The 17153-nt window shown below is 42.1% G+C and overlaps 1 protein-coding gene and 1 pseudogene across 2 annotated transcripts in view; one reads left to right on the top strand and one right to left on the bottom strand.

Annotated features, from left to right (window-relative positions):
• The window catches only part of LOC308438356 (glyceraldehyde-3-phosphate dehydrogenase-like), a 224223-nt pseudogene that overhangs the window by 135234 nt on the left and 71836 nt on the right, over positions 1-17153 (top strand). The gene's annotated exons all lie outside the window — the stretch shown is intronic.
• The window catches only part of ADAMTS20 (ADAM metallopeptidase with thrombospondin type 1 motif 20), a gene marked incomplete at its 5' end in the record, with an annotated part of 109965 nt that overhangs the window by 26723 nt on the left and 66089 nt on the right, over positions 1-17153 (bottom strand). Inside the window, 5 exons of the mRNA XM_080939764.1 lie at positions 12744-12914; positions 14153-14314; positions 15209-15499; positions 15600-15764; positions 16503-16610. Coding sequence (XP_080795890.1) covers positions 12744-12914; positions 14153-14314; positions 15209-15499; positions 15600-15764; positions 16503-16610 — 897 coding nt within the window. The remainder of the gene's footprint in view (positions 1-12743; positions 12915-14152; positions 14315-15208; positions 15500-15599; positions 15765-16502; positions 16611-17153) is intronic.

The following is a 17153-nucleotide window of genomic DNA, read 5'->3' as shown; positions in this document are numbered from 1 at the left end:
TTTCTCATTTGCTACGTTCAACATGCCCGTGACTGTCTATCCTCTGCCTCCTTTTCTCTTATGGATAATAAAGCAAACCAAGAACACACACGCGAAAGAGAAGTGTGGAAAATAGGCCCCAGAATCACTTGTTCCCAATTAATGTGTCACAGAGCGGAAGAGATAATTGCAGTACACCATGGGCCAGGGGAGGCTGCATTCATTCACTCCCTCATGCTCCTATGACATGGCACCAAGTCCACTGGGGACACCTAACTGGTTTGAGATGGCACATTCCAAATTCATTGGTTGCTTACATAGGCTGAATGCTTAGTTCCTCTGAACAGCACCCCCCCACACACACACCCCAGGGAAGAATTCGACACAAAGACGAGGAAGATGAAAAAGTCACAAGACTCAGAAGTCTGTTTCCCAGGTGATATACAGAACGAACAGTTCCTAGGACACTGGCAGAGCAGCCTGAAGCTTGTGCAAGGAGCTGCAGGGATGCAGCTTTAGTAAGTTGTCGCTGTTTTAGTGATGGAGCTGCCCACGGGGTTGATGAAACTAGGATTTGCTGGACCAAGTGTGCAGCTAGTGCTATATCTGGGATGAATAGGTGTTTGTTCATGACCCCTCTCCCAAAGCCAGGCATCAACAGACTAGTAATCATTTTATTTTGATCCCTGGAGATCCAGTAGCTAGTTATCTGGCAAATATATGTGTGTGTGTGTGTGTGTGTGTGTGTGTGTGTGTGTGTGTCTGTGTGATCTTGTCTGAAGATGGAAAGATAAATCAAAACTAAAACTATAAAAATTTCAATTATGTATTGCATTTGCTTTTAGTACCGTCCTCTCTATGTCTGTACACACATTTCCATGAAAATGTATATACGGTTAATTTTTTTTCAATTGGGACCTGCTTTTCTGTTTGTCGTGTGAATTTTATTTATACGTCTCTAAGAGGAAATACTAAAGCTAATGTACAATGTTAGGATGTAAGTTAATATGATCACTATGAAAACAGTATCAAGTCCCTCAGAAAAGTGGAGCCAGGGATCTTGTGTGGCTCGGCTGCTCCAGTGCTGGCTGTGCACCTGAAGGAAATGAAGTCAACACACAAAAGAGAGACCTGCACAGCCACATCCTAGGGTGAGCTCGGCGACCATCAGCCGATGAGCGGGTAAAGAAAACCGCTCCATGCGCACGGTGCCTCTGTAACCCCCTGAGAGGAACATGACATGGCAGTTTTAGAAATATGCATGGAACTAGGACTGATCTTGTGGGTAAATATTTTTCTTAATTAAAATCTTCCTGGATGAATTATCTGTTTTTGTCTACACACACACACACACACACACACACACACACACACACACAAACACACACAACTTTTGGTAAGTAAATTTCACAATAACCCATTTCTAAAGCTGACCTCCAATAAATCTGTTTATTGATTCCAGGTCAGTTAGCAAGCATTTGGTTATTTTAGTTTCCTGAGGCATTAAGTAACTAGTAAAGATGCTGGCCTCTGACTATAACACTGGAGGTTCTTACCATCACGGCAAGAATCAAGTCAGGAAGCTGGAGCCAGAAGCTGAGGCAGAGACCATGGGGGTTGATGGGCTGCTCAGTTTTTTTACACAAGGTTCACCTGCCCTGGAAATGACCACCCACAAAGGGCTAGGCCCTCTCACAGGAGCTAGTCAAGAAAATGCCTTCACAGGCCAATCTCCAACTGGGCTGTCCTCCTCCAGATGACGGTAGTTTGTATCAAAGTGATGTCTTATCAAAGTGATGTCTTATCCCCAAAGTGTGGGGGTGGGGGTAGGGGTGGAGGTAGGGAATTCACCAGTACATATGTTATTAAACTCATCATTATCTTGCTAAAAGCTGTACTAAATGTAATTCTAATTTAAGATTCAAGCATTATTATTATTATTATTATTATTATTATTATTATTATTATTATTATTATTAAGACAGGGTCTTCCTATGTAGTCCTGGCTGGCCCAGAACTTGCTACATAGATCAGAATAGTCTTAAACTCACAAAGTCTATCTGCCTCAGCCTCATAAGCACTGGGGTCAAAGGGTTGAACCCTCTCATTTGGCTAAAAGTATTGTTTGCAGCAAAAAGTCCTTAGGACAACCAGCCATTATTCGAAAGCTTGCAATTTATTTTAATCTCTGATTCTAAAAGTACATTAATTTTCATTTCTGCTACAAAAAGATAAGGATTATTTTAGACTTCATAGTAATGTCTGTTTGCAACTGAGACCCATCTAGATTTCCTGTCTGGAATTTAAAACTCATCTGGGGACCTCAATCTTTACTTACTTTAAGACAAAAACCGTGGCTGTTATGAGAATAGTGGAAATATTCCCAATTTTTAGTAATTCTTTCAGTGGCATTGTTGTGGGCTCATATTTTCCCTGATGCCTTTATAATCCACAGCAAGCCAGGAGATTGTTTTTGCAAAAAAAAAAATGTATGTTACTCTATAATGAAGATCCCATTCATACCCTATCTGGGAGCTCACAGCCAGAAGGAGCATCTGCCTTTCTGGATGGTCAAACTGAAATCTGTTCAGTGTAGGCACACCACACCACACCACACACCACACACACACACACACACACATACATACACACACTACACACCACACACACATCACACACACACCACACACACATCACACACACACCACACACACACACACACACACACACATTACACACACCACACACACACACAACACACACATACACACCACACACACACAACACACACATACACACCACACACACACAACACACACAAACAACACACACACACACACACACACACACACTTTTAAGGGACTACTAGAATAACACTGACAACAATCATAAAACCAAGTACCAGCACAGTAGCAGGATTGACCACCCCATTTCCACAAATGGTTTGGCAGCTGCTTTGGGAATTGATGGAATGGCCAAATGCTCAAATTGCCTTTGAGCAGGATTATAAAGGTCCCAAAACGACAATGCATCCAGAGCTCTCAGATGAGACACGGTGAAGTCAGAGGAGCTGGGATTAAGGAAAAGCCAGACATAGTACAAATGAATGTCTCCTTAGCACATGTAATGAAAGTGGCAACAGGAAGGCTTTAGGGATTAAGCTAATATGCCAGCTCATTTAAGCCTATTTTAAATTATGATCATAAGCACAAAGAATGAACTATTTTTGTTAGAATTTAAGATGGATTTTTTTTCAAGTTCTAATACCAGGCAGTGATGGGTTGAATAAGAAAACCATGGGATAGGAAATCATACACATTTTGAAATTGCTGTTAGTAACTGGGAAACCAGAAGCTAAATGTTTATTGTGGCTTGAATGTAGAATGTTTCCCCAGAAGCTCCTATATTTGAATACTTGGTCCCCTACTGCTGGCAGTGTTTGAAAAATTCATGGGACCTTTGGGCTCTGGAGTCTTTCTGATAAAGAGAGGAACTTGGATAGGTGTTGTGATTTTGTAACCCCACCCTACTTTCTATCCATAGTCAGCTCCCTGGTTACCAGTGCAATGTGACCAGCCCCCTCTGCCCTGTCTGCCTTTCCCACCATGATAGACTGGGTCCTTCTAGAACCCAAGGCCAAGGTACATCCATTCTTAAGTAGTTTTGTCAGATCTCACATTGTAGCAATATGTAAAGTAACTACCAGTGCTTCCGGTTTACCAGTTCTCTGTTTTCTCATAATAAAAGGACACAAGCTGCAATCCTGCACTGGTGGGTGGCCAGGCTGCAGCATTAAGATGTGAAGGAATTGTCTACAGTGCTTGGCACACTAGGATAAATGCACATTAAACCAACTGCTCTCATTCTTTCTTTCCTTCTTTCTTTCTTTTCCAAATCCTGAGGATGATAAAGACTCTCACACTGACTTGTGAGTGTGCATGGTTGGAACACAGCATTTCTGGGTCCATATCAGAACAGGAGATAAGAAAAACTCTAAACACCTGTGTCTGTCTCTCTAAACACCTGTGTCTGTCTCCTGACGAAAACCATTTATCCAAACACTTAAAAAAATTGCTTCAGCTACACCTTGAATTATTTTCAAGGTAGGCACAAGGTAAAGAAAGACGAATAGGCTTTCACATCACACATATAATACCATGATTTAAATTTCATTTATCTAAAGTTACAAACCAAGCCAGCTGATTGGTTATCGCTGATTTAAGTTAAGTGGTAACTGTTGGCGTTCATGTGGCTTCAGAGACATGGGGAGAATTCCTGGGGGCAGGTAGGTGCTGGCTGTACGGATTTCTTTAGTTTGGGAAATATTGTATGAATTGGAAATTTGATAAGAACTGTATTTCCATAAAAGGCAACAGACCCCAGATTAATCCAGATGAATTCCACTCATACACTAGAGTGTCACTCAGTTCAAAGGCTCTTGTCTGAGGTCCCTTTTGGTACGGTAGCTGGCCTTTTCTATAGTATTTAGGTTGCCATCTCCAGAAGAAGGGTAATAAGTTATAAGGTGCAAAACATGAACTGTAGACTCCACTAGTATATGGCTCCATTCTGTCTCCAAAACTCTAGTAAGACATTGCCTTCCTTCCAGGAAAGCGAAATCTTAGAAACGTTGGCTTGTAAAGGTTATTCTGTAAGAGACGAATCGTACTTAAGTCCAGGCCTTCTGCTAGCACGGTGCTTACTCTGACACAGAAGAACCAGAACAGGCTCTTCATATTTCAGAAGGCTGAAGAGGGTCAATACCTCTTCAGACTCCTAGAAAAGGAAAGCGCATGTGTCTCCTGGTGAAGTCAAGACTATATTATCAGTACAAAATACAAAGTAATGTCTAGGTTATCATGGACTGCTCGCAATACTGCCTAGAAATGCAACACTCTAAAGTTGGTTTCCCCCCAACATTGCCCCATTTATTTCCCTTCAAATCCAAGTTTCATTTATCCTAGAATCAGCCATTGTAGCTTCATTCTCCTGGCAATGGGGTTCCTGACAAGATGTTGGCATATACACGTTCTTTTAGTTTTCAGTAGCTGCTCTGCTTGACCAAAAACAACCCCTTGGTCCCTCCTCATTTTCTTCTCTGTCCTCCTTACAAAATGGGTGCCATGCTGTGTGGGTCATGCAGAAATAAATACCTGGCAAGTTCCTAAAGGCCCCTAAGTCACTCATGCAGCGTGTCACATTTTTTTTTCAGCTCACTTATGAGACTTATTCATTATTCTTCTCAATCCAAAGATCTCATTTCCACTCCAAAAAAAATTCAATATCCCCGCCCCCCCATCTACAGGATTTTAGATTTTTAAGACATCTCCTATGCACGTTACACTTGGTCCCCCTTCATGTGATGCCAAATCACCTTTCCAGCCTTCTGCCTGATCCTTGGCTCTCACAGAGCAATCTCACAAGCTGGGTGTCCCCACAAACAGGTGAGTGGGCTTTGGCCCAGATGGTCTCTGGCCAATGCCTCCCTTCCATCCACCTAATGCTGAGACCTAGGTCTGCTCCTGCAAAAATCCCTCCACGTTTCCCCAATTTTTGGCTTCCCACAAGGCCTCTTTCTGCCTTCCTTTACTTATACGCATCATGCATGTTAATTTCTCATGGACAGTGGAACCTTTGGAGATACAGCATCATGCCTCATTTTCAGTTTTCTACAATCCTAACCTGACCTAGTAGAAATGGACTGTCAATGATCTCCTGTGGCAAAATGGCGGACAGCTTACCATCATGTCCTTCATAATTATTTCTCACGTCACGGGGGGGGGGGGAGGGTCACTGAGTCACAATTGCAAAAACAAGGAAAGTCCAAGGAAGTCAAAGCTAGTTCTGACTAGAAAGCTAATCTGTTTCCTACAGGACCATTTTCCAGCTCAGTTAATGGCTTGTGCAGAAGAATCCCCATGATCTTCTAAAGATCAACTGTGACATTAAAGGCACACCAATACACACAAATCTTATGCTGTATGTTCTAACAGTTAAAGGTTATATTACAGAAGACTATATGGGTGAGACTAGATTTAAGAATAAATTATCAGTATATGCTAGTTTAATTACAAATTAGGCAAATTCTTACTTTTTGTCACATCAGGTGGGGGACAGCACAGGAAAAGCGGTTAATAAGGTAACAGTGTCTCTGAAAGCAAATCATACACTTCCAGTGCTTTTTAATCATTGTTAGTGTTTGCCTAATATACTTGGGCACTGTGTACATGCAGTACTCATGGAGGCCAGAAGAGGGAGTCGGGCTCTCTGGAACTGGATTTACAGATGGTTATTAGCCACCATGTAGGATCTGAACATTGAACATGGATTCTCTGATATAGTAATCTCTTAAGTACTGAGACCCTCGGGTGTTTATTGTCATTTTGTGAAGATAGCGTCTTGCTATATCTAAGCCTTGAACTGTAGACTCCCCTTGTCAGCCTCCTTATGCAGGGATCCACAGGCATATACACAGATCCTTCCAGACCATTGCTTTTGTGACCAGCCATGGGCGTGGCTCCCTGTAATACCAGAACTTGAGAAGGGACGGCAGAGATCTCGGGACACTGAAAGTTTGGAGCCAACCTGTCTCAAGGATGCCCAAAATAATAATAATCATTTCTGTCTTGACTCTAGGTGATAAGGATTTAGAAATGTTACTAAACGTCTCGGTTATATAAGTATCTGAATGTTTAAGTCAAAGATTTCAAAAATTATACCTCGGAAATTCAAAAGCCTTTATGTGATTAATATATACTATCTTTTTGTTTATACAGCGTGCACCTGGTTTTATGTGAATGTGCACACACACACACACACACACACACACACACACATTATAGAGGTAGAGGTCAGAAAACAACCTAAAGCATCTTTCCTCATCTCTCACTACGCGTTTTTCTTGCTCACAGTGTATGTTGGGCTAGCTGGCTTATCAACTGCTAGGGATTTTCTATTTCCTTCTCCCATCTTATTAGAGTGCTGGAATCACAGGCACTCACTACTGTGTCTAGCTTAATTTCCATGGCTCCGAGGATCCTAGTTCAAGACAAGAGACAGCTCTCCCACACCAAAATACTATTTTAAGACCTTCTACATTCCCTTTCTCTTTTCTTTATCAATCCAAAATAAAAATGCAACTTTTGCAGTTTGGGCTGTGGATGTGTCTGACACACAGAACCCATGATACACTTGCTTCTCCAGTAGAAGAGGCCGCTGCTCTCTGGTGCTTTGAGTGTCCAGTGAGGTTCTGAGGCTCACACCTGTGCACTGACTCCATCTGACACACGTGGACCCTCAAGGTCCTTCTCTGTGCTGAGATTCCCTGAAGCCCTGCCCTGCGTACTTGTGTTTACTTTAGCTTCTAGCACAAGGAGGGTTTGGGCTGTGTCTCCATACTCCTGGAGAGAAACCGGCTCCAGGAGGTGAACTACTTTCATTATATAAACAAAGATAAGAAAGAGCCAGAGCAGATGTAGGAAGAAAGCAACTGATTTAGGAAACCCCGCCCCCCCCCCCCCCCCCCCCCGACACATTTTGAAATGGTCAAAGATATTTATGTTACATCATTTTGCCAAGTACAGATCCTTAAAACTTCGGAGCCAAGTTTTATAATCCGTTTAAATGGTTTCCAAATCTTTCAAAGTTAAAGACCTTATCGTTATAAAGCTAGGTATTTGTTAAGATATAAAGATTTCACTCCGAAGAATTAAAAAAAAATAGTGGTATCACTTAAAACAAATTTGTAAGAATGATCACTACAATTGATTTTAAACCAGTCTACACTGTTTTACAAGATCACCCATAGTTGAGTTTTGTTTCTTTGAGGGATTTCTGCCAGCAAATCTTCAACTTTAGAAATGATTAAAATCATATTTTAAATACATCATGTACTCTGGCCAGCCTTATGGGAGTTGAGCTAGATTTTCAAAACTCAAAAACATTCTAACACTTTTTTACAATTAAAAGTTGGACCAGTTATTCGATGATAGAAAATTTCCTTACCTTCATATAAGTTAATCTAACGCTATTTCACAGGACTTCTTAAAGTTCCTGTTTGTATTTCTTTTATAAAGACAAATTAAAGAGGCAGTGTAGATAAACATGAGAACACATGGGGAAAACATGTTAAGGGAAATCGTCTAAGTCATTACTAACCAATTGCCTAGAAACTGTCAAGCCATAGATGCAGAAATGTTAATGTCTGACTCTTGTGATCACATAGAAGCCAGAATGTGGTTTTCTCCAACTACTGGAAGCTGCCATGATACATACAGTCTCTGTACCACCAGGAATGTTCCTCCAGCTTCCACAAGCTGACTCAGCAGAGACTTTAGAGAACACAGGACAATTTCTTCTGAAAACAACTAGTGTTTCCAGAGAATCCACAGTCCTGGGAAAACAGTATAAACAGCCCTGGCCACAGATCCAGGGCCATTTTCATATCCTTCAATGTGTAAATATCAACAAAAATATGGCATAGTCCATGTACGAGAAGGCATGATTTAGTTGCTTTTATGTTCTAAATTCAAACGGCGATGATATCAAAACCTACATACATTTTTCCTTTAGGGTATCTCCTTTGGTTTCTCTTAGGTCATGTGTCTAAAATGGCTTTTTAAAAATATTTTCAGAGCACCAAATACATATGTAGGGCAATCTGTTAATCCATCTGCATTTATTTCTTGTGAGGCATAAACTCCTCATGTATAGATTTTATGTACACTGTGTAAAGCACGCCTACTGCTTTAGGGCAGAAGAAACCCCTCCTGAGCATAACCTAAGTTATGAAGAAATAAATCTTACTGGTTTACGTTTCCTGGAAGGATTTACTAGCAGCAGAGTTATGCTGTTTCTGAGTGTGATCCTCTTCAGTAGTCCTTGGTTTACCCTAACATATCAAGCTCCAAATATTTATGAGTCTTCAATATTGTAACTCACTGGGCCGTCACTACAGCTAATACCGAATGCACGTGACTGCTTTTATTGCAAACATGCATCCTTAAATTGCTAAGGCTTTGCACACACACCTGCATCTGGTTGAGTTACAGTGACCAGCAGAGTTCCTACAGTACAGTACGTATATTACTCTGGAGAGCAAATAAGTGTATTTTTAAAAAGATGTAGCTATAAACATGACGAGCAAACTCTGAATACATTCCACATATATAACTAATTAAATACAATTTAATACATCTTAAACTTTAAGAGTTGATCTCCGGGGTAGCAAGAAGGCTCAGTGGATAAGCAGACTCTCTGCCAAGCTCGATGAACTGCCAGGCATCCACATGGCATGAGAACTGAGTCCTGCAAGTTGTTCTCTGACGTTCACAAGTATATCATGGCATGTGTTTACACAAGCATGCACACACATACAAACACATGCACAATAACAACAACAACAAAAAATAACAAAACTTTAAAAACTCATTTACAAACTACTTACTACGTTTGTATGTTTTGGTTTTTTTTTTTTTTTCCAAATTTAAAAAATTACTATGGGCAGTCTTACAGATCTTTACAAAGTTGAAATAAACAACAGCTTTCTGAAACACTCCGCATACATTACCTTGCTCCTGTGCAGCCGCTGGCCTTGGGGGAGCCAGGCAGCTCTGTCCTGCTTCTAGTATCACCCAAAAATCACAGCTGCAGGGGCAGCAGCCGCTCGTCAGCTTTCCCCAGACTTGTTAGACAAAACCCTTAACGCAGCAAGTTGTAGAGTCAGGTGTGTGTGCACAGACCACCAGCTCCTTCCTGAAAGGGCTTGTGTAGCATGGATTCTACTTGGAGATTTAATGCCCCCCCCCCCCCACTATAATCCTATGTGATCTTTCCCCCAGAAATACTGAAGGAAAGCACCAGAGCAAACGGGGTTTAAAGAGCAAGCCTTCACTTTAGAAGATAACTTTCTGAAATTTTATAAGAGAAAGGATCCTTAAGGAATACCATCTCCTTATTCCTGCTGTGCGATTCTCAGTCAGAACATACTAGAATACACAGTCTTTACTTATCAAACGGGAATTCATTCCACCCGGTGAAGAAAATCATTCTAGGAAAACGCATTCTGGGGAAAGTCTTTGAGAAGGCAGAGAAATACAAGGGAATATTTTTAAAAAGCATTTTTCTCCAATGGTTATGTGTGATGATCCTTTTACAGATTTTTTTCTGGTTACAAGCTAACAATTTGTAACTTTAATAATAAGCACCGATTGTTATTATTAAGGTTTTATTCAGTGTGTATAATCTATAAGAGAAAACATAAACCTTTCTAGTAGTTTTGTGCCAACAGGTAAATGGTGAACCTTAAACTCCTCCCTTGCTCTGTTAGTTTGTAAAAGGGATGGATATCTAGAAAACTTTAGTAACGTACACAAACACTCAGTAAACTCAGGAACACGTTTACTTTCAACAATTAGCCTTTTAATAAGAGACATTAACAGCCTGTTACTAAGACAAACAGCACCAAGGAGAGGAACCATTCGTAAAGTTTGTCAGTTGCTTAAAACATTTAGGTACAGATGACAGGGATAAAAATACAACATACATACATATTGTGCAAAGCATAAAGACAGCACAGTAGCACACGTTGCATGTTAAGATACAACCCATTCACAATGGCTGATTACCAAGATGCAGTTACTCAGTTAACAAGCACGGGTTACAATTCATTTTTTTCTTTTCTGTTACTACGACACAAAGTCTTCCCAGAACATGAAGAAAGCTAGGGATGTTTTCAAACTTTTTTTTTCTAAAATAATGTTTTTATACACTGTCTTTTTATTTCCCTTTACAATAAAAAGGTTTAATGTTGTCATTTCACTGGTGTATACACACAGACATTCCCTTAATTTTTGTAACTGAATGAGCATGGTCTATTGAAACTAATGTCAGTCATGAAAGAATACTAATCTAATCTAATCTAATCTATTATAAGAGGTATTCTGAAATTTGGCTAATATGTAACAACACTGAAAGAGTCAAAAATATACATATATACCTGGTTTTGATAACAAAACTTCAGATCCCCTGAGTCCTTTTAATATAAAAGACGAATTGAAAAAAAATAAATATTCTTCATATAATAACAGAAATCCAGGTACTCTAATGATATATCTCTTTACACATGCAAATAAATAGGTTTTTAAAAATTCTGGCATAGACACTTATTGAGTTCTTTTTGTAAAAAAACGTTTTCAAATTATCAAAATATATAAAGACATGACAGTCTTCCACTAGTGCAAAGATTGACTTACTTAATAGCTGCTTTTGTGGTAGTTGTGTTGTAGGCGGTGAAGATTTCTGCAGTGTTGTTTCCTTGACTGATTATTTCTGTGAGGTCGAAAAGCTACTCATACCGAGGGCTTAATAGAAATCCAGGTTTCTCACGGCGTGGTTTGTGCTCAAAAATATTACTGGAATACAGGGCCAGGTATATTCCAGTACAGCACATAGACATGAGCAAATGCCAAGATGGATACGTTTAGAACTGCAGAGTATTTAAAATACCAAGCGGGAGTTCCTGGGGATCACCAGCTCCTACAGAGCAGGGCAGTAACTTGAAGTAAGTCCTATACTCTGGACACCCCTTTCTGTCTAAGCCAAACAGGTCTCAGCAAGATCTTCTAACAAATGGCCCAGTGGTGACTATTTCAGCTCTGCCACTGTGTTGTAGCATCTGTCGCAGACGGGAAGGGACAAGTGAAGTCACTGAGCACCAGTGAGGCATATGAAAGCAACCAGTGCACCTGTCCCTGATGAAAATCTAACCCAAAGTCGTCACATTTAGGTATTTCAGTGCTTGTCAGGAAGCAGAGGGACAGGTGGATGCTTAATGCTTGCGCACTGCTTCATGGGAGAACAGCACCAAGGAGCTCAGACGCAGGGCCACTGGAACCAGGTCCCCAGTTAGTGGCTAGTTTTCTGCCTAATTGGGACCAAGCGGCTCGGTTTCTGAGTTTAGTCATAAATCACTCATTGTCTCAAATCCAGATTTTATCTGAAAGGTAAATATTCGTGTGTTCGTGATCTCTTTTAAAAAGGGTGATAAAATGCTAATTTAAATATATTTGTGAATGAATCGTAATTCCAACCAGATATTTGAAAAGTATTAGAGAACATATTTATTAGCGCTATCTATGAGTCTTGACTATGATTCAAAACATGGAAAAGTAAAATATTCCTAAACCACAGTCCGTCCACACAGTGGAAAAATGGATATTCATAGTAAATAACTACGTAAGTCACAGTTCTCTATGATGCACTTGACTATGAACAATTTACTTTACAGAAGCAAACGTCTTTACTATTTTCACGTTTCTAAACGAAAACAATTGAAGAGTGAAGAAGCGGCTTTCAAAAGAGTGTTATTTGGTTTTAGATCAGTTGTTAGATAGGCACAGATAAAAGCCACATATAGTCATAAACTCAAACAAGACGTAGCCTTAATCTGCCGTTGTTACACGTGAAATGTTAACATTACGCACAAATCTGATTAATCAGAGGGGAGCTCAGAGATCCAATGAAAGAGGGCATTTCCATTACCCAAAATTCACACATAAACATATATAAAACCCTTACATATACGGAATTCCAGCACTTGAATGAACTCCCGCTCAAATGATCAACTCTGATAAACATGCCAGGACAGCTGATGGTCGGCTTTCAGAAGCAGCAATCGGATGCAAGAGAGCTATGAATCTTCCCACTCACAAAGAGGAAATTCAAGTAAGAGGATCGTGGCCACAAGACTAACGTAACTATCGTACCGATTTCCACGGTCCCCGATACCAGGACACATCAGGGCAGGCGTGCAGGTGACATTGCATCATGCTGGGTGGCTTGGGCAGCCCGCAGCTGTGTTCTTGTGCTATTTGGCCATCGGGAAACTGACAGATCACAAATCTTGATTTTACTCCTCCTCCACAGGTTTGTGTGCACTGAAAGGAAGAAGAGCAAAGTTGACGCCCATTGGACCTCGGAGATCATGTTGCGTCTCTTCCAGTTTCTTTTGAGACAAGGCCCCGAGCAACCCAGGCTGACCTGGAATTCCCTACGTAGCTGAGGGTGACTTTGAACTTCTGACCCTCCTGCTCACTCTTGCCGCTGTGCAGTATACTCAGCCAATGTGGCCAAATGCACAGCTTCCTCCCCCTCCTCCCCGAATGCTAAGTAGGCATTCTGGCAACAGAGATGCATTTCTAGATTATAAGAAGGCAGTGTTTATTTAACCGGTGTTTAGATGTCATTTGCAATGCTCGAGTTGCAAGGTGCTACGCAAGAGTGTATTTTTAAAAGGAACTTGGTACATTCTTGTTGGTATCCCTTTAAAGAACGATTTCCAAATTACTTATGAAGAGAAAGCATATGCTAAGTTCACTCTGAAAAAAAAATAAACTCACTGGGTAATGTATCTATCTAAAAGTACTAACTCCTTTTTCCCCTTTCCATCTAAAACACAGGGGAGAGGTGTGGTTAATCTTCAAAGGAACAGTTTCAGAGATCATCCTGACATTTATGGCACCTAAGGATGCTTGGGCACAGAGAACGACTTAATAGTTTATTTTAAAGACCGTTACAGGGTATTCGAACCTGTTTCTAGTTAGGATGTGACTCAGCCCTGAGCACACTCTTTTTACCCCCCTGGGTGGAATACAGACACCCCTTTAATCCCAGCTAATTAAAGTAAAGTGAGTTTGTAGCAGAAAGCTCTCATGCTTGAGTGGCAGAGGAAACGGTGGCTCACAGAATGGTTTGACAGAATACGATATGCCCAACGCCCAAGAGAACAGAGAGGAAAGGAAAGCTACTTGGGGAGAGACAGGCAGATAGAGTTCTTGAGAGCACAGCACAGTGGGGCTGAGAGGGAGAGCAGGCAGGACAGAGGGGCGGGGGAGGAGGCAGTTCTTACTGGGAGAGTTTCACAGAGACAGACTGAAGAGAGAACAAGCTAGACACATGGAAAGACAGAACAAGCCAGAGAATGAGAAGGAGCCAGAAGATTAGAAAAGACTGGTATAGTTAGTTTGAGGCCACACAGAGCAATTCAGAGGCTGAGAGAGAGCAGCCAGGTTGAATCGGTCAGCTGGAGAGGAGTTTGGGCGAGAAATCATCCCACAGGGGCCAGAGGCCGGAAGTGCATGACCTTTATCTTCAAGGATGACATCAGGGGACTTACTTCTCCCCAGTCCCCATAGTTCCAGTGCGGACAAGGGCCGGAACCACAGTGCTCTGACTCGGGGGGCTTGGAGGCCGCATCACAGGAAGTAGCGCTGTGCCCATCTTGGTCCTGGCAGACCACAGCCCTGTGCTGAAGACCGCCTTCGCAGCTTCTGGAGCACTGGTGGGGACAGAGCAGAAACTCAGCACTGCATGCTCGATGCGGTGAGAAAGGTGGCCCGGGCTCAAGGCAAAGCCACACCTGACATGACTCAAAGCAAAGCAAGATCAACAGTAAAATCTCCCACCTGGAGTCAGTTTAAATCGAGAAAATCTGTCAAAACACTTGACTTCATTAAAATCTGACCGCAGCAGCACATGAGTTTAATCCCAGCATTCAGTAGGCAGGGGCGGAGCAGGGGCGGAGGCAGGGGTAGGAGGAGGGGTAGGGGGAGGGGCAGGGGTGGGGGCAGACAGAGCTCTGTGAGTTCCAGGCCAACCCAGTCTGCATAGAACCCCTGTCTTTAAAATACATACATACATACATACATACATACATACATACATACATACATACATAATAAATAAATGAATAAATATTAATGAAAAGATAGTTTTTCAAGCTTGCATTAGAAAGTGATCCCACACTCTCAAAATGCATGCTAAGTAGACAGAAATTAAGCTTTTAGGGTCTCAATGGGAGGGCATTTTAAAGCAGACACCATGTTACTTGCCATTCAGCCTTCTCTCTGCCTCATAATCTCTTGGTGAAAGAACCCCTGCATCCTCAGGCCTCACACCAGCCTTCTGCGTGGCCTCTCAGCAAGTTTTGTTAATTTCTCAAAAGCACTGAGTCTCACCAATTACAGGGATCGAACTGGTTTGCGGAGCATGGGCTATAATCAAGTAACCACTTCTAATCTGCATCAAAATGCTTCAGCCACGGAAGAGCTGAGCGACTGATCTTCAGATAACATTTACATTTAAAGCATTGGAAGCCATTACACCCATATCTGGGAAATGCTGTGATATAACTCAGTTACAAAATCAATATTACTCAATAGAGACAGCTTACTGCTCCCCAAGGGCCTGTTCTCCACTGGGTTCCTCTCATTGACGGCTGGACCCCCCGATCTTGATTCTCTTCCGGTTTGTAAGTTAATGGGACATTTCTGCCTGGACCGTGGCTTGGCTGCTCGGGGTAGCTGGGAGAGCGGCTGTAGGAGGGTGGGCAGGCCGCAAGGCTACATTCTTGTTCAGTCTCAGGACGGCCTTCAGGGTCACAGTAACTCTCATAGACCAGCTGGTGGTAGTTCACGCACGAAACGTGTCGAGTGGTTTTCCCTTGTCCACAGGAGGCTGAACACTGATCGGAAAGTAAACCAACATTACAGTGGAATTCAGTCCATCCATATCTAACACTGTCATTCAATTTCCGGTGCCTGCTTTCTCTTAGGCATACTCACCGGCGACCAGTTCCCGGCTCGCCACTCTCCGCAAGGGATGAAGCAGACAGACACCTCAGCAGGTCGAGGAGAGTGGGCACAGTTTGACTCATCCGCCACCCCATCGTGAGCATCACGGCAGCTCACGTACCGGGCCTGACTACCTCTTCCACAGGACACAGAGCACTTTAAAAAGCCAAAGAACGGTGAGATGGGTCTAGTATCTCCCCTGCTCGTGTTACCTGTATGTGCCCGTGTCTCTAAAGACCAAGGTTTTGTTTGCAGAGAAAGCATAAAATAAAAAGGTGATATCACCTGGCATAATTTCTGAATCAAATACAGATAAGGCAGTAAAATCCCCCACTTCAGATGCTCTGTTTTACACGTCAGATCTAATAATTCGAATGAACATAATATTTAAAGTATTTAGTCACATGTCAAAATTAAAGGTACTGAAAACACTTTGTGCAAGAGCATCTCATATAGATATTAAAAAACAACCGTGAGCGACTTTGAAATAGAAATCATCTGACCCCATAACTTAAAACTTGGGATTAAGGCAAACTGAGATGTCTAAAATATGATAGCTCTCCCTTAAAAGAACAAAACAGCACAGAAACATCTGCAGTTGAGCCAGAAACTGACAAAAGCCGAGGACCACATCTGTTTCTCGGCCGTCCGGGCTGCGGGTCTTATCTTCATTTTACAGGTTAGAAAACACATCCTGAAGATTTGCTCCCTGCACAGAGAGTTGGGCACATGGAAAGGACAGTCATTTGGTCACTCCAGCACCTAGTTCTAAGCCCTGAAAAAGCTCCTGTACTGTCAAGTACCTAAGAAAGAATGCAGACATTAAATCCAGCAAAACTGAGCAACCGTTTTACGTGTGCGAGGCCTCCACAGGACAAATGCCGTGTCACTTACTGGGGTCCAAGATCCATGGCGCCACTGTGTTGCCTTTCCCAGGGGATTGGCTGGTAGGGAGGTGGCCCCCACTTTTGGAATAGCTGGGCAAGGTGCAAGCATGCAGTCCTGTTGAAGAAAAATGAACCTTATCGAATGCTATTTAACTGCTCTGACTTGTATTAAATCCTGTGCCTGGCTTCCCTTTTCACATCTACGATCCAACAGTACTGCATGCTGAAATGTAAATGGATAACCTAAAGGCCCTCACTTTCAGAGATGCAAAGTGCTGGCAAGAGCTAGTACTGGGCAGGAAGGAAGTGCTAGTCCTGGACAGGATGGAAGTGCTAGTACTGGGCAGGAAGGAAGTGCTAGCCTGGACAGGAAGGAAGTGTTAGTACTGGGCAGAAAGGAAGTGCTAGTACTGGGCAGAAGTAAATGCTAGTACTGGGCAGGAAGGAAGTGATAATCTCGGACAGGAAGGAAGTGATAGTATTGGGCAGAAAGGAAGTGCTAGTCCTGGACAGGAAGGAAGTGATAATACCGGTCAGGAAGGCAACATTCCAATCTGTCACCATTTCATCTGACCATTAAAAGGATAAAGCCCTGCGAAACAGCCCTAATATGGAACATTCTGAATACAGGGCAGTACCGTGAAAAAAGAACACTTCC

Source organism: Micromys minutus (assembly GCF_963924665.1).
Source record: "Micromys minutus genome assembly, chromosome: 27".
Classification (NCBI taxonomy): domain Eukaryota; kingdom Metazoa; phylum Chordata; class Mammalia; order Rodentia; family Muridae; genus Micromys; species Micromys minutus.
The sequence above is the reverse complement of the archived record's forward strand: the minus strand, read 5'-3'. Positions and strand labels throughout refer to the sequence as shown.